At 40.1% G+C, this 24,652-nt stretch overlaps 1 protein-coding gene across 1 annotated transcript in view; it reads right to left on the bottom strand.

Moving 5' to 3' along the window:
• Window positions 1-781: 781 nt before the first annotated feature.
• The window catches only part of LOC110158188 (inactive dipeptidyl peptidase 10), a 232,283-nt gene continuing 208,412 nt past the window's right edge, over window positions 782-24,652 (bottom strand). The window contains exons 18-26 of the mRNA XM_055150252.1: window positions 23,258-23,356; window positions 23,102-23,171; window positions 21,580-21,774; window positions 19,694-19,748; window positions 18,025-18,124; window positions 14,757-14,815; window positions 12,530-12,602; window positions 7,745-7,818; window positions 782-919 (exon numbers count right to left, since the gene is read on the bottom strand). Of these exons, the coding sequence (XP_055006227.1) occupies window positions 782-919; window positions 7,745-7,818; window positions 12,530-12,602; window positions 14,757-14,815; window positions 18,025-18,124; window positions 19,694-19,748; window positions 21,580-21,774; window positions 23,102-23,171; window positions 23,258-23,356 (863 nt within the window). The remainder of the gene's footprint in view (window positions 920-7,744; window positions 7,819-12,529; window positions 12,603-14,756; window positions 14,816-18,024; window positions 18,125-19,693; window positions 19,749-21,579; window positions 21,775-23,101; window positions 23,172-23,257; window positions 23,357-24,652) is intronic.

Raw genomic sequence — 24,652 nt, 5'->3', positions numbered from 1 at the left:
TGCTGCTGTTAGTTTTTTAATGGGCTAAGATTCATTCAACTGTATTTATTAGAGCGTGTTACATTTTACTATTCAGCTGCTAAAAATAAAAACATTTGAGTTCCTATTTTTGGTAAAGATGGAGAATGAGGATTGGATTGCTGGGCAGGCTACAAAACTGACACAAAGTCTGTAATCATTTTCCAGTTGAAATAAATGTACAACAATACAATTAGCAAATAAATAGTCAAACGCAGAAAACTATAAACTAAAAGTACACACATTATCATTTTAAAGTTAAAGTTTTGCATTTCTAAACATCTCTATCACCAATCCAGGTTTACAACGGCAACCCTTATTAGCCTACGTCAAATTGAAATACGCAAAAGTGACATTGTGACAGTCATTTCCACCCTTGTGCTACGTCTACATGGCTGACAAAAGTGACAAACAAAACCATGCATTTGGTTGAGAGTTGACGAAACAGTCCGGAGCGATGCGTTCAATGTGCTTTATCCACAACCGGAGCGACGCGAATCTGGCATTTTAGCTAGCTGGCTCCCTTTAGTCCTTCCAAGCTTCCGTCAGTGCCACTGTTTGAACAAGTGTCCTTATATTTTACAACTCCACATTCATCCTTACATACTTACAAGTGCTCAGGCATTCTCACTAAAGCAACCACGCACACTTTGAGAGCTCATAGTCCTGCTCTGGAAATCCAAAATGGTTTGAGTCTGGTATAACTCTTGGTCCAAAGGCGTTTTTTTGGGAGTTTGTAAAATGTGTTTTTCGTTGGTTTGGTTCACTCTTCCTCCTCCTCGTCTTCGTCGGACGGTGGTAGCAGCTCCTCTTTGAGACAATCTCTGTAGAAGCTGGTCAGGGTGGAGTACAGGTGCAGCTGGCTCACCTCGGACAGGAAGTGGCCCTCGTCTGGATAGATCTGAACACATACGAGATGGTACATTTTTAGTATTCATATTTGGAGGATTAGAACAGGCCGATATTTATCACGCCGATCATAATTTAAAAATGAAAACATGAAATGATTACAAAAGGAGATAAATCTGTGTCAAATCTGTGTGGTCTTTTTATTTTTTTTTACATAAATAATTGCTTTTTGACATGGTTTTAAAGCTACGCTGTGTAACCTTTCTGATGGGGGGTTTGTCATCTGCTTCTCTCCATGGAAATGTTGCCTAGAATGTTCCACAGTATGGCATTACTCTTATCTAGCTATTTGGAGTCCAGAGTCCAGAGTGTCGGGTGTGTTTTAACATTCTGGAATTTTACAGGCAGGTAGTGATTACACATGGGAGGGTCAAGTGAATCAAATGAACAATGAACGGGAGAAAAACGTGCATGGACGTGCGTCCAGGACGTCCACTGCGTCCAGGACGTCCACTGCGTCCAGGACGTCCACTGCGTCCAGGACGTCCACTGCGTCCAGGACGTCCACTGCGTCCAGGACGTCCACTGCGTCCAGGACGTCCACTGCCCTGGAAACAAGTGCCTTTTCCCGGTCTTTTCCTGGAACAATGGCAGACCAGGTTAAGAGAGTGACTTTAGTGCTTTTATTACATAAATCCATCAGCGGAGATGATTGGCTCAGCGGCTGCGCTCCTGGTTTAGTCCTGGTTAAGTCCTGGTTTAAGTCCTGGTTAAGTCTTGGTTTAGTCCTGGTTAAGTCCTGGTCCAGTCCTGGTTCGGTTCGGCGGTTCGGCGGTTGTGGCATGTATATATTTATATTAGTATGCTGGTTTGGTCCTTGTTTAGACCTGGTTTAAACCTGGCTCAGTCCTAGTTTAGACCTGGTTAAGTCCAGGTTTAGACCTGGTTTAGACCTGGTTTAGTCCTGGTTTAGTCCTGGTTAAGTCCTGGTTAAGTCCTGGTTTAGTCCTGGTTTAGACCTGGTTTAGACCTGGTTTAGACCTGGTTTAGTCCTGGTTAAGTCCTGGTTTAGACCTGGTTTAGACCTGGTTTAGACCTGGTTTAGTCCTGGTTAAGTCCTGGTTTAGACCTGGTTAAGTCCTGGTTAAGTCCTGGTTTAGACCTGGTTAAGTCCTGGTTTAGACCTGGTTAAGTCCTGGTTTAGTCCTGGTTTAGACCTGGTTTAGTCCTTGTTTAGACCTGGTTTAGACCTGGTTAAGTCCTGGTTTAGACCTGGTTTAGTCCTGGTTAAGTCCTGGTTTAGTCCTGGTTTAGACCTGGTTTAGACCTGTTTTAGACCTGGTTTAGACCTGGTTTAGTCCTGGTTAAGTCCTGGTTAAGTCCTGGTTTAGACCTGGTTTAAACCTGGTTTAGTCCTGGTTAAGTCCTGGTTTAGTCCTGGTTAACGTTACATCCCAGATCTGTGGAGAGGCGAGCCCACTCACTGTAAGAATGCAAGATTTTAGGCCAATACAAACTCATGTTATTGAGCAAACGCAAGATGGATAAGTTTAATGCCATACAGGGACATTCCAGGCAAAGGAATAACATCTCCATGGAGACAAGCAGATGAAGGACTCTCCACTGGAAAAGTTACACAGTGCTCCTTTACATAGGGTTGTCATAATCACATTCTATTGTCTAAAGAAATGATCATGGTCGTATTGGAATCAGTATCAAGTATTGAGTTTGAAATTGTAGTTTTTGTGACAACACTAACTTGAAATTTTAAGTTTAGTTTTAATTTAGAATATGTTCACAAAAGTATGTACTTATTAATACTCCCAATACACTTGATACTTTGAAGTTTACATATTTTTCCAAGGTCTCACCTGCATGCAAAGTGAATATGCATATTTATGTGTGAGCAGGTGCATTATCACTTCGGGCTATAACCGTTTCACTAAACTGAACTTAGCAGCCATTTTATCCTTCATTAATAATAAAAACAAAACTTAAATTATGATTCCAATTACATTTCTTTGCCCAACAGCTAAGTAAGTCTGTGCATGCACTGCTAAGAAAACAAATGAACACCGGGTTCACTTTAAACACTGTCAGCCAAAAGTTTAGACACACCAACTTATTCAGTTTTTTCTATATGTTTACGACTTTCCACATTTTTTATGCACACAGAAGACATAAAACATAACTTAAATAACTCCTAAATATATATGTTATGCTCAAATATTCAAAGTAACCCCCCTTTGCTTCATATTTATTAAGTATTTGAGTTATTTCACTTTTTCTTTACTACATAACTTCATATATTTTGCTGCATTTATTTGCTGTCTTTTCTATTCATCTGAAATGTAGAAAGTAATTAATTTTTTGTCTTTATTTGTACTATTTTCTACATATATTTGATGTCCTCTCAGCCTAAACAGTGATTTTAAATTTGATAAGCAGATAAACGGCATCTTAAAATCAAGTTTTTATCATTTACGGTTTTGATCCAAAGTCAAATCTTGTTTATCTTTTAATCTTTTTGAACAGGTCATGCACGCTTTTATTTCATCACGTCTGGATCACTGCAACGCACTGTACACGGGCATCTCTCAAAACGCACTTTCCCGTCTGCAGTTAGTCCAGGACTCCGCCGCACGACTTCGAACAGGAACCAAAAAAACGAAAACGTATCACACCAATCCTCACGTCTGTGCACTGGCTTCCTGTTCGATTTAGAGTTGATTTTAAGATTTTATTGTTTGTTTTTTTAAGCTTTGAATGGACTGGCTCCACAGTACGTCTTTGACCTCATCAAGATTTACTCCCCTGACGTCCGAGGGCCAGCTCCAGCTCGTGATGCCTAAGAAGAGATTTAAAACCAGGGCCATCTCTGTGGTTCGCCCTAAGCTCTGGAACATTCTGCCCCTCCACAGCCCCCCAGTTTATTTGATGACGGTCTGAACAGAAGACGCAAATGTGGCGTCTCGTCTTCAGCTTTTTATTCTTTTATTCCCTGTTTAGACGAGCGTTTTTCGGGAGGAAATCTGCATGCATACGGTGACGCAAAAGTGTAATGAATTCACCTTCGACTGGTTCTCCAGGTCTTGTCCATATCTGTCTGGCTCACCTGCGACGAACTGTTGCATCCACAGACGTAACTGCAGATCCTTCTCTCTTCACTAATAGTATCTGTATATTCTGTACATTTGTTGGGAGCCTCCTGTAAGTTTATTAGAGCTGAAGGTCTGACGCATGGAAATGATCCGACATGTTTGCTTTCTGTGTACTGTATGTATGTGACGTGAGCAGATCTGACCAGAGTTTTGTGTCTTGGGCAGTTTAGATGGCAACGCTACGGTGGAGCGTATTCAACTTTTCCACTCTGGAGGGTGGTTTCACATTTTTGCATTTTTAAGCCCCAAAAATGCTGTCACCATCTAAACGAACGGCACTTTCGATAAAATATTTTGTAGTTTTTTACTCACAAATGGGCCCTTAGAGTTGATTTTAAGATTTTGTTTGTTTTTAAAGCTTTGAATGGACTGGCCCCACAGTACGTTTCAGACCTCTTCCAGATTTACTCCCCTGAGGTCTGAGGGACAGCTCCAGCTCATGGTGCCTAAGACGAGACTTAAAACCAGGGCGGACAGGAACGTCTCTGTGGTTCGCCCTAAGCTCTGGAACGCTCTGCCCCTCCACGTCCAAACAGCTCCCACAGTGTGTTTCAAGACTACGTTTATATGATGATGGTCTGAACAGAAGACGCAAAAGTGGCATTGCGTCTTTACTTTTTATTCCAGGTTTAGATGAGCATTTTCGGGAGGAAATCTGCATGCATACAGTGACGCAGAAGTGTGAGGAATTCATCATTGACTGGTTCTCCAGGTCTCATCCATAGTTGTCTGGTTCGCCTGTGACGAACTGGTGCATCCAGAATTTGAGGTAATTGCCAATCCTCTCTTCACTAATAATATCTGTGCATATTCTGTACATTTGTTGTGATACTTCCTGTAAATTTATTAGAGCTGCCAGAACAACTTGAAGGTCTGACACATGGAAATGATCCGACATGTTTGGTGAGCAGATCTGACCAGAGTTTTGCGTCTTGGGCAGTGCAGATGGAAACTCTACGGCGGAGTGTATTTAACTTATCAACTCTGGAGGGTGGTTACAGAGTTTTTGTGTTTTTAAGTCCCAAAAACGCCGTCACCGTCTAAACGAAAGGCACTTCCGATAAAATATTTTGTCATTTTTACTCACAAACGGGCCCTTAGAGTTGATTTGTTTTTAAAACTTTGAATGGACTGGCCCCACAGTACGTCTCGGACCTCATCCAGGTTTACTCCCCTGAGGTTCGAGGACCAGCTCCAGCTCATGGTGCCTAAGACAAGACTTAAAACCAGGGGGGACAGGGACTTCTTTGTGGTTCGCCCCCAAAACACCGTCACCGTCTAAATCAGGGGTGTCCAAACTTTTTTCATCAAGGGCCACATATCTAAACACAGATGAAGCAGAGGGCCGATTGAGGGCTGTAGACTGATGCTCAGTACAGAGAATATTGAAATATGTGCATGTTTAACACGTTAGAATGAGCCATCAGTTTTTAATTATGCTACAATCCTTAAAACCACACACTAAATACTAAATATTTGCTTTATCAAGGTAGATTTTCAAAAAACTTGCAGTAAAAAAGGTAATTTGGGCCAATTCACCTGGAAGTCTGAGGGCCAAGAAAAATTTGCCTCAGGGCCGCATTTGGCCCCCGGGCCATAGTTTGGACATGCCTGGTCTAAACGAAAGGCACTTCCAATAAAATATTTAGCCGTTATGTCAGGCCCTAAATCTTGTCTCAACACCGTGCGAGTTGTGTGGTCATCTGTTATTTATTTGATTCATTGATTTATCATTTTTAGCTTTATGCATTTTAACACAAGTAGAAAGTAGTAAACATATATAAAAACAAAACAAAATAACAATGAGATGGAGTGTCCAAACTTTTGACTTGTAGTAGTATATGTGCTTGTACTTGTCTTGTCTTCTTACTGGAGGCTGTAGTTTATGAAATGTGTTGCAGAAACACAGTGGGTTGGACATTGTGTGGAGTCAGCAGCGACAGCAGGGTTGTGTATTCTGGAGTGAGGCTTAAACCTCGTCTGAACATCCCCACACAAGGAGACGGATGTTAACATGTACTTTTATAATACCACACACACGTACCTCTGAGCCCGCTAATCCCAACCTTGTTAAACCTGACATTTCAGCTCCTCTCTCTCCCTCTCTCTTCCCTCTTTCTCTCTCTCACCTGCCCTACCTCTTTCTTTCATCCCTCTCACTCCTCTCTCTCCCCCTCAGTCATTCTATCTCTTTCTCTGCCCTTCTCTCTTTCTATTCTGCCTCTCTTCTTCCCTCCCTCCCTTTTGCCCTCGTCCCCCTTTCTCTCTCTCTCTCCTTTCTCTTCCTTCCTCTCTACCTATCTCTTCCCTTTCCCTCCCTCTCTATCTCTGTCTCTCTTCTTCCCTCCTCTCTCCCGTTTCTTTTTCCTCTCTTGCTTCTCTCTCCCTCCTCTCTCTCTCTCTCCCTCCCTGCCTCTCATACCTCTCTATCTTTCTCACTCTCATTCAGCCCCTCCCTCTCTCCCCCCTCCTTTCTCGCCCTCCCTCTCCACCTGTTTCTGTCTCTCTTCCCTTCTTTTTCCCTCCCTCCCTCCCTTTTTGCCCCCTTTCTTTATTTCTCTCTTGATTCTCTCCCCCCCTTTCTCCCTCCCTCTTGTGTCTCTCTATCTCTCTCCCTCTCATGCTGCCCCTCCCTCCTCCTTCTCTTCCTCTCTCCCTCTTTCTCCTTCTCTTCCTCTCTTTCCCTCTCTACCTCTCTCTCCTCTCTACCTCTCTTTCCTCTCTCTTCTATCTCCCTCTCTTTCCTCTCTCCCTATCCCCCCGTACCTCTCTCTCCTTTCTCCTTCTCTACCTCTCTTTCCTCTCTCTCTCCTCACTCCCTCTTTTTCTGCTCTTGCTCTCTTTCCTCTCTCTCTCCCTCTCTACCTCTCTCTCCCTCTCTTTCCTCTCCCCTTCTCTACCTCTTACCTCTCTCCCTCTCTACCTCTCCTTCCTCTCTCCCTCTCTCCCTCTCCCTCCCTCTCTCCCTCCCTTTCCTCTCCCCTTCTCTACCTCTTACCTCTCTCCCTCCCTACCTCTCCTTCCTCTCTCCCTCTCTACCTCTCCCTCCCTCTCTTTCCTCTCCCCTTCTCTACCTCTTACCTCTCTCCCTCCCTTTCCTCTCCCCTTCTCTACCTCTCTTTCCTCTCTCCTCTCTCCCAATCTCTCCCTCTCTTTCCTCTCACCCTCACTACCTCTTTCCTCTCACCCTCTCTACCTCTCTTTGCTCTCTCCTTCTCTTTCCTCTCTCCTCTCTCCCAATCTCTCCCTCTCTTTCCTCTCACCCTCTCTACCTCTCTTTGCTCTCTCCTTCTCTTTCCTCTCTCCTCTCTCCCAATCTCTCCCTCTCTTTCCTCTCACCCTCACTACCTCTTTCCTCTCACCCTCTCTCCCTCTCTTTCCTCTCCCCTTCTCTACCTCTTACCTCTCTCCCTCCCTTTCCTCTCCCCTTCTCTACCTCTCTTTCCTCTCTCCTCTCTCCCAAACTCTCCCTCTCTTTCCTCTCCCCTTCTCTACCTCTCTTTCCTCTCTCCTCTCTCCCAATCTCTCCCTCTCTTTCCTCTCACCCTCACTACCTCTTTTCTCTTTCCCTCTCTACCTCTCTTTGCCCTCTCCTTCTCTTTCCTCTCTACCTCTCTTTCCTCTCATCCCTCTCTACCTCTCTCTTCTCTCTCTCTTTCCTCTCTCTCCTCCCCTCCTCCCGTCTTCTCCCCCCTCTCCTCTCTGTCAGATCTCACCTGCATGGAGTAGTTGGCTCCCACTTTGACCAGGTTTTTGACCAGCTCGGCAGTGTGCTGGAAGTGGATGTTCGCTGCAAAACAAATCAAAGCCGTCAGCACAAAATCCACACTCAATTCCAACAGCGGCGCGAGAACAGACACAAGAAGAAGAAGAGAAAGAGGAGAGAAAGAGACTCTGGAACACGCACAGAATCACTTAGGCCCAGGCCGGCAGTAATTTGTACACTACTATACCTCCAAATACTTCCAAACCGGTATATCTGTATGAGCCTTATTCTACACAAGACTTTTGTCACTAGAGACGGAACAAGAACTGAAATATCAAAATTATACTGTTCCAATATATTAAATTATACTTTTTGGCTTAAATACATTGTTTTGTGGCAACAGCAGTTAAAAAAAACAGATTAAACTACAAATACCATGATCCTCTGCTACATCACAGAAACACCTTGAAGAAATAACTGTTACAAAAAACTTTTCTATTTACATTTTTTGGATTATGATCATGCCCAGGCTTTTTCAAATTTAAAAGTATCTCTAGAATATTGGAATAAATATCGTATTGTAAGATGGATATCGTGACAATATTGTACCGTGAGATTTGTATAGGCGAGTTTCATCGTTGACAAAGTTGTGCGTTGCATGCTGGGAATTATTTTGGTCGGCGGCAATAAACACGAATTCAACATGACGGAGGGAGTGAGAAAGCACGTAATTGGTATTGATCCCGGTTATTTATCCACTCTAACGGCAGAGGACCGAAGACGATTTGACCAGAAAGAGCATCGATGGACGCCAAATCACCCTTTTCAACCCCTACAAAAGTTGGACCAAACCAAATTTCTGGTCGGAATCGCCAACTACCTGGACAAATATTCACTTCGGCGATATCCACAATGACTTGGTGGAAACTCCTGGGCCATTCACAGCAGAAAAGATGAAAACCTCCAAGAGTCTCGATGTGTTGTTGAACTTGTTGGAGTTCACGGTTTGTTAGGATCTTCTACGTTTGCTCTGCGAATGTTTGAAAGCCGTTTAATTCACCGTTAGTGGTTCTTTTCACTCAGAATACGAAAAAGACATTTTACTTCTTCTGTGCTTCTGTTTGTGCATCCGATAATGCAGCAGGAATTTACCATTATGGGGGACAAATACGCGAGGTTACGCACTGTGTTTGACCGCTATCGTGTTTCTTGCCTCCGACCAAAATATTTCCCAGCATGCAACGCGGGCTTTTAATAACAATGACGTCAGCTGAAACTCGCCTATATTGTTTATCGTCCAATTTGTCACTTGAATTATTTTGAGATTTGAATCATATCCTGATTCAAACTGTATCCTGAACATTTCTAAACTAAACATACATTATATCAGGCTGGTAATAAAAACAGCACGACTCATTAGTGAGCTGCATCAAATATTTAATTTTATTCTGATGCTATTCTTTTTTCACATTCACATTTGCATTTATATAGATTTAAAAATGACAATATCTGAAAAGTATATTGATGATACATGAAGTTTAGATGAGCGATTTAGATGAGCAAGATGTTTTTGTTTTTATTTTTCAGCACAGTTTATGCAAATTGGCCATGCGGTTTTAAGTTTGGTTTCTGTAAAATGTAAACAAATGTGACAAAGCTGCATTAAACACATTATAATGTCAAACAGGCTGATGTGTCTCCATAGTGGTTATGGTTTATATGTTGTAAAGTTGAGTTTATTTATGTAGAAGATTTTAATGCAGGGGTGTCAAACTCATTTTGGTCTGGGGGCTGTAACCAACCTATTTTGATTCCAGGGACCGGAAATAAAATAAAATAAAATAAAAAATAAAATAATGGCATATAAACCGCAAAAATAGCAATAAATTCTAATATTTGTGCAGAGAAAAGCAATTCTATTACGGAAATATTTTTTAATTGATGAACTCTTTCTTTTACAAAATATTACAATATTAAGACCAACCTGAACTTTAAGAAAAATGCAATTTCAACACAATGTTTTAAAATTAACTTGTATGCAAATAGGAATAAGTCAATTTTTCTTGGAAAATCCTGCACTCAGAATCCACTTTCAAAACAACAGTCAAAACGATCGTCCTTTAAGAGCGTTTGGAAAGAGGCAAGTTTTCATTTGTGCTGCTCTGGTGGAAGGGGCCACACACAGAGACGCTGGAGACGCTACTATGCTAAGTAGCGCAGAACATTTCATTTTAATAGAAAATATAATTAAAATATTTTAGTAGAAAATCAGCCGAGGGCCAGATTAAAGGTCTTGGAGGACCGGATCCGGCCCCTGGGCCACATGTTTGACACCCCTGTTTTAATGAATAGTCTGCTACAGTGCAGAACTTGTACAATCGTGTTTGGAAACGTGGATCTGTGCAGTGGATCGTGGGATACGTCAAAGCTTCTTACCACTGGTTAGAACTTCCTGAGCTTCCTACGCTAAAGGAGCTCATGGTTGTTTGTATTTTTCCTGGTTTATTAAATATATATTTTTTGCACTTGCGCATTTGGAAGATTATGTCAAGAAAGCGGGATAGTGCATTTATAACCGGCATACTGATGTGCATGTAAACACACTAATACTAACACTGGACTTAAAAATGTACAATGACTGAGATGAATAAAGTTCAAGTGCTGAATATTGAGCTCTGTTTCTGCTGTCACTGTTCATAATTGTTGTGAGAAATCATTAACGTGATCAGTGTCTTCACATAGATGATTATCATGGATCATTATTAATAATGTATAACTATATATGTGTTATAAATGTGTTATTTCAGAAGAGAGTATCAAACTCGTCGCCCTTCATATGACTCAATACCCGTGAAGTAGCTCTCAGTTTCAAAAAGGTTGGTGACTCCTGCATTATACTGTAATATGTGAGCTACTGTGTCCAAGTCTTTTTCAATGTGGATTAAAAAAGTTCTGTCTAAATAGGTAAAACTTACTTTTCTGTAGTTTTCAGACATCATACATTTACTCCTACTTGATTAATATATTTGACAGTGTAACAGTACTCTTACTTGAATAAAAGTTTTGGTTACTCCCACTATCTCCAAGTGACAAAAGCTTTATGTTGACAAAACTTTGAACAATAAGCTGAACATTTGTGTTTCTTTCACTACTCCTCCACTTGTCATTTTTCAGATTTTTGTGTTCTGTTCTGTTAAAACACCAGATTTTGTGCATTTTGTTTTTTCCGACAACAAATTATAAACCAGATGTTATGTCATGACACTTGCTCTTTGCATAACTCTTAATTAAATAGTCATTTCTCCAAAACATTTTCACAATTTCGTGACTAATCTTGGAACACGACTTTGTACTTGTACTTCTACTTGAGTGATATTTAAAGTATTTTTACGTGAGTATAGTGCTAAGTTTCACCCACAACTGCATTTAGAAATATACATTGTCACATGGTTGCTTTTACTTGACTCTACTACTTTGAGTATTTGTAGTTGCAGTTTATTCAGAATAACAGTGAGAGTACAGAGTAAATAGTAACAGTAGTGGAGTAACGATTGTATTAGCAATATGTCAGTAGTAGCAAGTACTAATTAAAGTACACATCAGTTTTATAGTTAAAGAAGGAGGATTACAACAACAACAACATTATCATAACAAAATAACATATTTACTTCTCTGAAAGCAACATATTCAAATGTTCAGTTAGTTTAACCCTGGCACCTGAACTCTTGCATGGCTTTATCGATTTGTTTTTGTTATTTGGGCTGATTGGGACCTGATGAGTGCAAAAACAAAGACTTACATTTTTTGTCATTTTATGTTTTAATCATTTTGATGGAACGTAAAGTCACAATTGAATAATGATTTGCAAAAACTATGTATTAAGTGCCTGAACAACCCAAAATGTGTTATGTGGATGCCAGGTCCTAGGAGTCTACGATTGTATTTGATGCTCTGAATCTCCTTGCTCCCACATAAGTCACTCCCCATTCAGAGCACTATCACAACACAATCAGCAGCATCATTCCTCTAATCAACACATCACTGTGTATTACTTTTCTTGGACAAGATCATACAGCTAAATGTAAGGAGGGTTTGAATAGGGACTAGGAGAGATCACTACATTACTGAAACGTTCAGACATGTTTTTGATGAAGGAACAATGTTATAACATGGTAGATTGTGCCAAAAAGTGTATTTTGCTTAATACACCCACCCTAGTACATAGAAAAAAAGTAAAGTAAAGACGTCTGCTTCTTGTAGGGCCGGTGGTCTAAACTGCTAGCCTTTCAGATGGAAGTATCAGATATAGTTTTTTCATAGTCACAGTACCTCTGAGACACTCATTTTAGGCCAGTATAACAATACAATGTGATTGTACTGAGGTTAAAGTTGTACTTTTCCAGCAAAAAATACTGATTATAATGATGGGGGCCAGTTCTGTAGGAGGCCTGAGTGCCAACAAAAATCAGTCTGAGGGACACATTTGGCATTTTCCATTATATAAATGATGCATTTGTCTTTATATTATGTTATGTTGTCATGTATGCTGCTGTAAACATGTACATGTTTTGTCTGAAGAGTACTGACTTTACTTCTACTCGAGTAACAGTAGCAGCAGTACTCTTGCTTTGTCTAAACTCAAGCACAGACAGAGTTTGACTTTTATTCAGTTAGGCACTTGTGATCTTTTCCTTTGGTAGCACATTCTCCTCATTGACTTTGTGATGCCAGTGACTCAGCAGAGATGATAAAACAGATCAAACTCTTTCATTTTGGTTATAGTTTCTTTTCTCACCATCTGCTGTCCCGTGCACCAGCATCAGCGTCTGATCCCGGAAAGCCTGGGCGTTCTGCAGTACACTCGAAAACTAAGACACAAAGATTAGGCAAAAATCCATTAATAATTCAGCCTAATACAAACTAGTACAACTTTTCTACAACGACAATAACAAATAGTCTGCATTTTAATTTGTTTTTGAAGAGCCTCATATTACGCTATTTTCTGACAAACAGACCTGGAGTTGTGTTTTGTTACATTCATTCAAACATGTGTGAGTGAATGACAGAAAACACAACTCCAGGTCTGTTTTTGAGGAGGTAACAACTTTATAACATGGCTTAAAGCTCACAAGAATTCATTTTGGGTAATATACGTAGGACCTTTAAGCGTTTTACTATTTGGTTATATTTTAGTTTAAGCTGGAGTGGAGGAACAGATGACACTGTATGGAAAATTCACTATATTAAAGGTGCAATATGTAACTTTTTTGGTGAAGGGAATCTCTTTGTCTCCATGGAGATGTTATTGTTTTATGTTCCCCAGTTCTTGGAGAGGGTACGCCAGAAACCAGTCTCCATGTAGATTAGTGTCCTGCACCGGGTTTGGTCATCTCGGGTACCCGACCCAGCAGATTTAACGGGCGGGTATGTGGGTGGACACATGGGCAGGTCAGGACTAAACCAGGACTAAAACAGGACTAAACCATTACTACATCAGGACTAAACCAGGTCTAAACCAGGACTAAACCATTACTACACCAGGACTAAACCAGAAGTAAACCAGGACTACGCCAGGACTAAACTAGGTCTAAACCAGGACTAAACCAGGACTAATCTTGGACTTGAGAGAGAACCCCTGGAGCAGGGTGGACCTGCCCTGACACTGTCCCGACAGTCAGTCCTGGTTCAGATCTGGTTTTGTCTTGTTTTAGTCCTGTTTAGTCTGTGGTGTGTTAGGCGCAAAAGTCCGGCATCTCACCATCATCAATGTTTCAATGTTTCTTCCGCTCAATAAATAACACCTGTGAAGTGATGACGGATTTCTGACAGTAGAATCACATCTGTGAATTTGTATTCATACTAAAGAAAGCATAACCGTTTAATTTTATGTCGTGATTATAATTCTTGATGTGGTAACTTTTCAATTCACATTCTGATGGATAAAATACACACAGTACATTTTATTTAAGACTGGACTCATTCGAGAGTTTATGAATATTTATATTACGCTCAACTACAGACAAATATGCACAGATTTCTATCCTATGACCATGAATATTTCTGAAAGCTTTCTTACTCCAAAATATTGCCTATTCAAACCACCTATTCAATTCTCATTTAGCGTCGTTTGCTGAGAGGCGCATCGGAAAAAAATAAAGTGCTTCAGTTAGAATGCTTTTAATTTGTGTGTGGTTTGGTCATGGGCGGGTAAAAGGTGGAATGTTAACAGGTCCAAGCGGGTGCGGGTTTAACTTTGATATAATCTCGGGGTAACGGGCGGGTTTGGTGCTGTACTGAGAGGGTGCGGGTGCCAGCGGGTGCAGGTCTCCAAAAATGGACCAGTGCAGAACTCTGATGTACATGTACTTAACTGTTCAGCCTGGAATGTTTCACAGTAATGCATTAAACGTATCTATCTCCGTGGAGACAAGCAGGCCAATGTACAGATCAATTCGGTGGAGAGGTAAGTCTGTTCACACAAGAATTCATGGACTTAAAGGCATTTTAGAACAATAAAATCACCTCCAGTGAAACAAAGGCTGAATAGAGTTTGAATCCCATACTGTGGAACATACAAAAACATACAAAACATTTAAAAAGTGGCATATTCTCCACCAGAAAAGTTACACAACGCACATTTAATAAAATATTATATCTTTGAAAGGAAAAACAAATCAAAACATCCACCAGAAATATCCCACTTGTACCTTTGCTTCCTTTTGTTCTGGTATTTTTGACATTTGTGATAAAATAATTCTGCTCCTCCTGCTGTTTCTTTCCAGCTGATTTAACAAATGCACGGTTTTACACTAAAGATCGGCTCTATGTGGGAGGCCTATGCTACATGCTCAAAGCTGTGAAGAATGACAGAATCCTACAGAGAGAAGGAGACGCAGAGGAGGAGGAGGAGGAGGAGGAGGAGAGGAGGAGAGACGGTTCGGGTTTTGATGTGTTTTGATATGTAGATGGTAGGACACAGTAAGAACATGTCTTTAAACGGCGACACAGATAAAAGCGTGTACCTGGTATCGGCTGTCGTCTCGTAGCGGTAAACCCAGGTATCGCTCTGAGAAGGCGGAGGCTGAAAAGAAAGAGAAGGGGGAGGGGACAGTGAAAGAGAGAGAGGGAGATAGACAGAGACATAGAGAGGGAGGTGAAGATGGCAGTGTGAGTCAGATATTGCATTGGAACAAGACACTGCCTTTCAGAGATTATTTTAAGGTTCTGTACCTGACAAAATGAGTTCAAATTAGATGCCAATTTTGCAATATACCTGTACAATTTAGTTTCAAATATATATACCAGCGGTGAGGACTTGCATGTCGTGATTTGGACTTGAGTCAGACTTGAGACACTATTTTTAGGATTTGAGATTTGACTTGATAAAATGGACTAAGACTTGGGACTCGACTTGGACTTAAAGGTCAGTGAGTTGGGACTTGACTCGAACTTGAGCTCTGTGAGTTGAGAAGACTTGATGCTTCTCCTAAAAATATATGTTTTTCAAAAATACTTTTCTCTTTACATTTGATAAATGCGGTGCAGAATTTTACAGGAACAAACTGGAACACGTGTCCCACTTCTGTTTGTTACTTTGAGTGGAACTGAACTACTGTGATTTGGTATCCTCAGATGTACTACAGTAATACACAGTACAATACAGTACAATACACTAATATAATGTACAATACAGGAAAACAAGGATATTAAGGACTATACAAAATTACTATATAAAACATGATCCATCCATTTCCATGCAGACTACCCGATAAAATAACTGTTATTTAGCAATTTTAAATCTTAATTCTGTCTGTTCTCACCATAATGATTCACACTAAGATCTTGTCAAGACATTTAAAAAGGAAAAAATAGCATTTCTGCAACTCTTATATAAATACTCATATATAAATATACCATGTGCAACCAGGGTAAAATTCAATCCCATTATCCAGATCCAACCCAGGTTTTTCCCCACGCCACATGACTTGTCACCACCCATCACCCCGCCCATTTCACCAATTATCCAATCACACGTCACCAGTCAGAGTATATAAGGTCCCCTGACTTGTCTCTCCTCAGTTGTGGGATAGAATCAGGGGACAGAGCTTTGAAGCTCACTACATCTACACTTTTTCATTTCAAATTCTCATGTTTCCCGTTTTTAACTTCACCATTCACACCTTTTTAGAACCAGACCCATTGTGTGACATTGTCATGTGTGCTGGGCATTTCAGTACATTGAACCAATACTGAACTGATAAGTTAGAACTGAAACCAATTTATTATTTATTTAATGACTTTATTCTTGTTGGCTTTTCATGCTGGTGCTAATGCTAAGGTCAACCATTTTGTCAGGGCCCCATGTCCTGCTCCATGTAGCCCATGTCAATGCTGGTTAGATTAGCATTAGCATGCTAACAGCTAGCATGCTCATGCTAACATGTGCTCCAAGTGATCGGTTTGTAATCTTATGACAGATTGTGACTTATGAACTCTTGTAATGTTAATGTTAATGTTAATGCTAATGCTAACTGTAAACATTATTATGTTCTAAGAGGCCTTTCTTAATGTGCACACAGGCCAGGTTGCCCAAACTTGGGTTTAATTTGATGGCGAGCCAGGAACTGTCCTTTTGAAAGAACTTCGGTCTGGTAGGAGGCTAACCACCTGTCCTCTATCTCCCACCTACTCCAGCTACCTCCACTGCTTAACTGTACAATCGACTGCGCTTGATGGACATCCATACCCCCTCAAAATAATTAATACTGGACTCTGAAGTAGCTTGGACTCCGTTTTCCACCCTGGGCAAACATACCCGGTCCACAAGGACGTTGAATTGATTGAGTTGCTTGATTTTTGTTTGCTGCAGCTGCTGTATATTTTGTTATCTCACTATTTTCCCTGTATAATACACATTATTCATTTTTCAATTTACTGCCCCTGCCTTCCTTGGATCTTCTGATATTCAACTCCGCTAATTACAGATAGAAGTCACAACAGTGTTATTACACGGTTATAAAACAGTAACAGACTTTTTAAGCAGATGACTTGGACTTGACTTGGACTTATAAGCCAGTGACTCGAGACTCAACTTGCATGGACTTGCCTGTATTTGAATTGGGACTTGACTCGGACTTGAGGTCAAAGACTAGAGACTTACTTGAGACTTGCAAAACAGCGACTTCTTGAAAATACTATGCAATTTATAAACTACATATAAATCGGCGTATAAACTTGTCGGCAACGATTCATTTTAATAAAGACTATTCAGTTATGTTAATGTTGCTGCACACTTGTAATGTGCTTTACAGCCTCTCAAAGCTCTGCAATGTCACCATTCATTTACTCCACACACTGAGGTGGTTAAATATACTGTACTGCCCTACAAAGGAAGAACGCTGTAACATATTTGGTCAAAAATGTGTCATTTGGGGGTGTTTGAGACCTCCTTTATTATGTGACTAAATATTGTGAAAAATATTGAGCTCAAAATTGACCTTTGACCCAAGGGTGCAGGTTTGCATAGGGATGGTGGGGACATGTCACAGCAAATATTTAGGGAAGACAAAATAGTCCCTACCAATATTTTGTATCTTATTATAATAAACACAAATATACATTTATTCAGATATTTTTCTAAACTCAGTAGTATTAATTGAACACGTTTTAGTTCACATTTTGTTTAATAGACATTCTGAGATGTATTCAGTGATATGATGACAGGGTTACTACTGCCACTTTGGCACATTGGCTGCAACAGAGTGATGTCATTAGTGGAGCTAGGAGCCTAAACTGGGGAAGCGGCAGGACAGGGCCAGCACCCAGGGCCAGCACCAGGGCCAGCACCCAGGGCCAGCACCTGAAGATGTCGGCTTGAGCAGGCGTGAGTGAAAACGGTGCAAACCAAACTTTGAAAAACTTTTCAAAAAACTTACTTGGCTTCATCTTCAGTTAAACTTGCCTTTTGATGAGTCACCGCGGAAAAAGAGCAACTATCACCACAAGTGCACCTCCCAAACGCAGCCCTACTCATGCACTGAGAGCAGCCCGACTCTACTGACAATATTCCACGGAAAAATGTACGGACATGACGTTGGGCACAATATCTCAAGCAAAGGGAAAGCTGCTACAAACTTCTACATCTCTTATCCGCTAAAGAATCACCTTGGAAGGGCAATGGACACAAACTGTACATTTTGTGAACTGAAAAATGAAACAACCTCTCACTTATTTTGGACCTGCCCTGTGTGTTTGGAAAGAATTCATAAAACATGGTTATATCGTTCTCACCATAGAGCTTCCAGTCTGTCACAGGGGACATGGCGCAGGCACATTTGAACAGACTGTCTGTGGACTTCATCAGCATCAAGGCCAGGTACGCGCCGTAACCCTGGAAACAACACACATTCACAGAAAAGATTCAAATTATAATTGAATTTAGGAAATGTATTGCAATATTTACCAATGTTTCTGCTGTTTGGCATACATATATCTATAAGTAAAATTATTGTTATAAGGCATGTCTGTCTGGTTTTGCTAGAAAATGTTAAAATAAAAAACAATCAAACCAAAAAAAAGCAAGTCTGAGATTCCTTAAAGATCCTGTGTTACGCAAAATTGACTCCTATGAGCTTTAAGCCATGTTAGAATGTTGTTGCCACATTAAAAACAGACCTGGAGTTGTGTTTTGCCTCATTCACACATGTTTGAGTAATACTTTATTAATAACCCTTCCAGAACTAAGGGTGATTTTAGTACATTATTCCTCACCTGGATTTTTTTTTCTTAATTTTGCTATTAAAATTATAGGACCAGAAATACAAAGAAAAAAAGTAACAAAAAAAACCCCTGAAAATAAAATTCACACTCTTTTATACAAAGCACACAGCAAACATGTATAAACAACTTGAATGTTTAATTTAGAACCTTAGCTACAAAAGTGCAAAATATCAAGTCTATAACTAAACTAAAAATGTCCTTATTGGCCTCAAAACAACAAAAAAGTGCAATGGCCGCATGACTTTCTTGCCAGTCACTTCCTGCATTTCCATCTTGTATATTACATTTGGATTTGTACATTTGGAGTGAAATAAACCTTTCAAATAAAATAGCAAGGGATGCATAATTACGCAGACCAAGATGCATAATTTGCCATTTATTTGAGAAATAACTGCACTTAGACCAGATTTTTCAATTGTTATGAACACAGACACTCAGAGCAGTCGACCATTTTGACTCACTACACTCTTTGGCAAAGTTTGGGCCAATCAAAATGGATAGAGCAGACATGTTTGGCGGAAAATAAAGTTCCTATTGGGCAGTTGTTTTCCCCACACCATCACTCAACTGTCAACTTTTCAAGGAACAAAAAGTTTCTATCTTTCATGGCTGAAAAGTTATTTTTAAAGTTAACAACTCCTTTTACCTTTTGTTCAGTAGAATTCAATTTCAAAGCTAAAATCATCCAAATGTCTCTAGTGAAGGAGTATGGAGTTTAAAAACACAGTGGAGCACTTTCTAAATTACAACATGACATCAGGTGGACCTGTTTTCAGTTTGTGAGCTCAGCCTAAATATGCAGGATCCGTTTGGTTTTGTTTTGCTTCATTCATGTCTAACAAACTAAACTCATGTACTGTATGTTTCGCATGAGGAAACTTTAGAACACAGATCAGAAAACAGCATAATAATGGCTCTTCAAATCTATATTTTCCATTATCTTCTATAAAAAAACAGATACAAATACAATATCCCATTAAGTCTCCCTGATTACAATTCACAAACACTGGCAATTATACCTTTTATTTAATCATAACAGCATAAACCCGTGTTATCTTGTTTGCATTATAAAGCACCTCGATACTTCACACAAGCGGAAGTACACAGCCTGCAGCTATGACCAGTATAATGTATGTGAATAAATTAGACAGAATCCACCTAATCAAGGACCACAGCTCACCTTCCCAAACAGCGCTATCCTTGTGCGGTCGATATATGGAAATTTCAGCATGTACCTGCAAGAAAACACACGAAATGTTATAAGGCCGTGGTTAAAATGCACGCATAGGTTTCATATGGATGGCTTGGCACTGATAATAAATAAAACATGTTTTTGCGATGACTTTCAGCTAATGAGGAAATGCATTTATTCAGCCAATATTGGAATATGCTTTCGATGAAAAAAAATAAAATAAAAAATCCACTCACGCTTAGATGTGTTTGAATGTTGCATAAATGTTACAATAAGGAACACTCTCATTGACTTAATTTGTGTTTTTGGGAAATAATACTACTCCAGTTTGGAATTATTTTGCATTTTGATATTTTGTGAATCTCAAAATTTGAATTTGTTGATTTGATTGGGTATGATTGCGTTAGGAAAGCTTTCAGAGGTAGTCATCTGAGTACTGTTTTTAAAAATGAAAGCATTTCGACTCCAGAATCCAAACGCCATTACATTTTGGTACTGGTTTGAGACACTAGGGTTGATACTACAGTGAGCTGAATGCGTCCTGCCTTAAAAGGGAAGAATTTTAGACTGAAACTGCTCTGCTCTTGTTCTGGACCCTGAATTCTGGATAGGAACCTTGATTTCAGTAGCCAGGCTGGTGCCCCCTAGTGCCTCCACTCAATTTCACTTCTCTCCAACTATGTCAAGAATCGGAATAGAAGGTTCGCAAAAAAACTGAAAGTACAAGTTCAGGCACCAGCCAGTCAGAAGAGCCATACATTCTGTGACGTCAACGATTCCTGAGATTGAGGATTTAAAGCTGGAACAAGAAGAAGTAGTGAATGTTTGGTGAATTTTATCAAGGGGAAAGACATTATTGCCCTTCTTCCTACGGGATTTGGGAAAAGCTTAATATACCAGTTAGCCCCGTTAGTGGTGCATTACATAAGTCACGACCAAACAGCTGCGATTGTTTAAATAAAAAAAGTACCTGCCTACCGTCGAGTGAATGAATCCTAATGCTGTGAGGTCAGACAGTTTCCACAAAGTGAAACTGGCTGATGAATAAGGCTATGTTTTCAGATGACCACCTCTGAAACCTTTTGTGATGGACTCCTGGATGTCTCAGATGATTATAGTGAACCAAAAGTTAGAAATGTACAGTAGGGTACAAGGTAGGTCTGTGAATGTACTGTGCATGGAAAAGAGAGTTCTTATATTAGGACTTTTAGTGTGTAAAATATGCACATACCAAAACTGGCAAGATTTATTGGCAGATTTGAATATTAAAGATTAGGCATGCATTGATCATGATCAAAAATACACTATCTGAACCCTTATCCACCTTCATTCTTTAAATACGTTTAAATGTGTCTCTATTCACACTTACGTAACAAACAAGGAAAGATGTGATGACAACTTCCAGTGTATTTAAAGACTATAATGGGCTCGCTGACCGACGCATACATATGTGCGGTTTGAAATCATCTTAAATTTGGTGCCTTATCTTTTCTCATCACATGGACCCAGTGCTCTCAGAGTTGTGTGTCAGTGGGGAAATTAAAATGAAGACTGAGGTGTGGGTGTAATTGTTGATTAGTTGAACATCTCGGAACACTCCAATGACAAGTGGATGAAGAAAACTGGGCCTGAGAAGTTGTCATTGCATCTTTCCAAATGTCTTCCTGGTTTGTGACGTAAGCGTGAATAGAGCCTACAGGTAAATAAGGCAAATTTAGCATTTTTGGGAAGTTAAAATAAACAAAACAGAATTTTCGGTTTGACCATTGTGTTTCCTCCTCCATGCATTTGCATCTCTTTAAAGATACTGGTGTGTTTTTGTAGTGATCTCTAACTGTATGTTAAAATGTGTGGTGGTAAGTGTGCAGACTCACTCCACGGCAGTGATGTGGTCGTGCAGGTCCACAGTGCCCAGCCTGTGGTGCAGCTCATGGAGGAGTCTCTGTCCCTGGAATCCACTGCCCCGGGCGTCCAGACGAGCCACGATCACACTGTCGGAGCTGACCAGCACAGAGTCCCAGCCCAGAGAGAAGAGCTCACTCACCGCCTGACCACCGGGGGCGCTGTCACTGAACACAAGAAGAGGGACAAGAGGGAGGATATGTAAGTGTTTGACCACAGGTAGCGACACTGTGCAATAAAAAGCTATACATGATAAACTCATTGACTGTAAAAAGAAGGGAGTGTGACGTCAGCAGTAGAGTGAAGTTTATCAAGGCTGGCAACAGAAGTGGAACCAAGTCATTGTTTTGTCAGTCTCAAGTAAGTCTCAAGTCTTTGACCTCAAATCCGAGTAAAGTCCCCAGTCAAATACAGGCAAGTCCAAGTCGAGTCTCGAGTCACTGGCCCATAAATCCAAGTCAAGTCCAAGTCGTCTGCTTTGAGCTTCAAGTCATTTCGAGTCTTTAAACCAAAGTACCAGATTTTTGCAATTTATATGACTTTGAAAGTAAATTGTACTTAAAAAATCATGGTATATTTATATATGAGTATTTATATAAGAGTTGTAGAGATGCAACTTTTCCTTTTAATTAAATGTCTTGACAAGATCTTAGTGTGAATCATTACAGCCAGAATAGAAAGATTCAGATTTAAAAGTGCTTAATAAGTTATTTTATCAGGTAGTCTGCACGGAAATGCAGTTGTTTTACTGTATTGTACGGTACATTGCTGTATTGTACTGTATTGTACTGTAGATTACTGTAGTACATTTGAGGATACCACATCACAGTACTTCAGTTACATCCAAAGTAACAGAAAAAAGTGGGAGGGACATGTTCCAGTTTGTTCCTGTAAAATTAAACACCACATGTACCAACAGTAAAGAGAAAAGTATTTTCTAAAAACATACATATTTTTAAGGAGAAGCATCAAGTCTTCTCAAGTCACAGGCCTCAAGTCTGAGTCAAGTCCCAAGTCACTGACTTTCAAGTCCAAGTCGAGTCTCAAGTCTCAGGTCCTAAAAATAGTGACTCAAGTCTGAATCGAGTCCAAGTCGTGGCTTGCAAGTCCCCGCCTCTAACTGTCAGTTATAAAGGCACATTTGGAGATGAGTTCCAAAGCATCCAAAGAACCAATCTGAAGGGAGGCTGGTTTGGCAGGGTGTGGACGCTTAGTAACGCTGTCAATCAAACCTGTTCCTAACACTAGCAGGAGTGACAAAAGGCAGCTCCTTGGTCTGTTTTTTAATGTTCATATCTTGATTTCTGGACAAAATACTGAGATAAACCCCATTATCATGTAGAGTGGGTTATAAATATAAACATTTTAAGACCAAAATGATGAGTCTGCCGGCAACAGTTAGATAGAACAAGATTTCATGCCACATGAAGAAAAGTATTACTTATTTGACTCTACATTTGGCACGAATGAAGCCAGTTACGTATAGATACATACATGATAAACAGGAGTCCATAGTGTCTTGAGTCTGAGAAGTCTGGTGGGTATGAGATCATCAACGGTAAATCTGTAAAGACAAAATAACATCACCGTGAATGTGTTCTGACAATAGAGAAACATTCAATTTCATTTCACTTTCACTTGAGAACTCACCAAAATGTTCGATGGGCACAGTTCTGAATTCAGTCAGCTGGATCCTCTTGTATCTGAGAGTGGCCTTCAGAACAGAGTTATTCTCCAGGATGTAGTAGTCTGAAAGCACAAGGAGGGAACATCAACAAATTGAACTCACCTATTTTTAACATGAGAAATGGGTTATACAAGAATTCCTGACTCTTAGCAAGAAGGTCCCAGGTTCAATTCTCTGGTCAGGTGTGGATTTTTTTGCACAGAGTTTGACTAGAGTACGCTTTCGGTTCGATACGATATAATTCAAATCAATTCGATACGGTTCAATAAAAAAATAAAGGCTAAATCATGGCTGGGATACTAAAAGTCTTTGTTAAACCACTTCTTGCGCAACGTTCATATGAAACACACCCATTTTAATCAATCATCAAAAATACTCTTGGTGATATATCGATACAGCAGTCCTTGATACCGATGCTGTATCATCACGTTAAACAATAAGATATATTGATATTTTTGCACACCCCTATTTATAATGTTGTTGCTGTTACGGCCCCAGGCCTTACTTCTAATTTGTTTGTGTGATTTTTGCCAAGTTCTCTTGATTCCTGCTGCAGGAGCCCTGGTCCGTGATTGGTGGGGCAGGTCGACGCCCACCTCACCTGCAGCTACTTCCCCCTATTTAAGGAGATTACCAGCACCTGTTCGGGGCTGCTGGCCTTGGTGGCCAGTCTGTCATTTTGTGTTTGTGTGTGTAGTTTTGTTTTGTTCTGTTTTGTGCCTTTTTTTGATTTGGTCACTCGATTCTGTTTGTGGGTTTATGTGGTTTAATTTGGGGAACTTGTGTTTAGTTTCGTGTGTGTCTCTTGATTTTACCAGTCGTTATTATGTAAACCTGCATGACCCCTTTTGTGGCACAAAACCTGTTGTCTGTAGTTTTGTTTCTTAGTTTAGGTTATTTTCTGTATATTTTAGTCTCTTTTGTTAATTTACCTTTTACATTCCTGTTAATTAAACATTATTTAATTTATTCCATTTTACATCTTGGTTTTATTTTTTGTTACTTCCCTCACCCCAAACGAGCTGGGTCGTAACAGTTGCCTCATCAAAAACAGACCTGGAGTCGTGTTCTCACACATTTGAGAAGCTCTTTGTTATTAGTCTGTCTGTATCTTCAAAGCTCAGAATGCTCTGTTCCACCTTCTGATGTCATCAAGGAGTATTTTCAAGATAACAGCTACTTTTTGCTTTTAGTTCAGTAGAGACTGACAATTCCAGGGCTGAAATCATCCACATGATTGTAGTGAACTTGTATGGAGTTTAAAAACACAGCAGAGCACTTCCTGTATTACCACGTGACCAGAGATGGAAAAAGTACTGAAAAACTGCAATTAAGTAAAAGTATCTTGTACTTTAATT

This window comes from Boleophthalmus pectinirostris, unplaced genomic scaffold, assembly GCF_026225935.1.
Source record: "Boleophthalmus pectinirostris isolate CB_2022bp ecotype Guang Dong unplaced genomic scaffold, ASM2622593v1 HiC_scaffold_1, whole genome shotgun sequence".
In the NCBI taxonomy this organism is placed as follows: Eukaryota; Metazoa; Chordata; class Actinopteri; order Gobiiformes; family Gobiidae; genus Boleophthalmus; species Boleophthalmus pectinirostris.
This window is presented reverse-complemented; position numbering and strand designations above follow the sequence as displayed.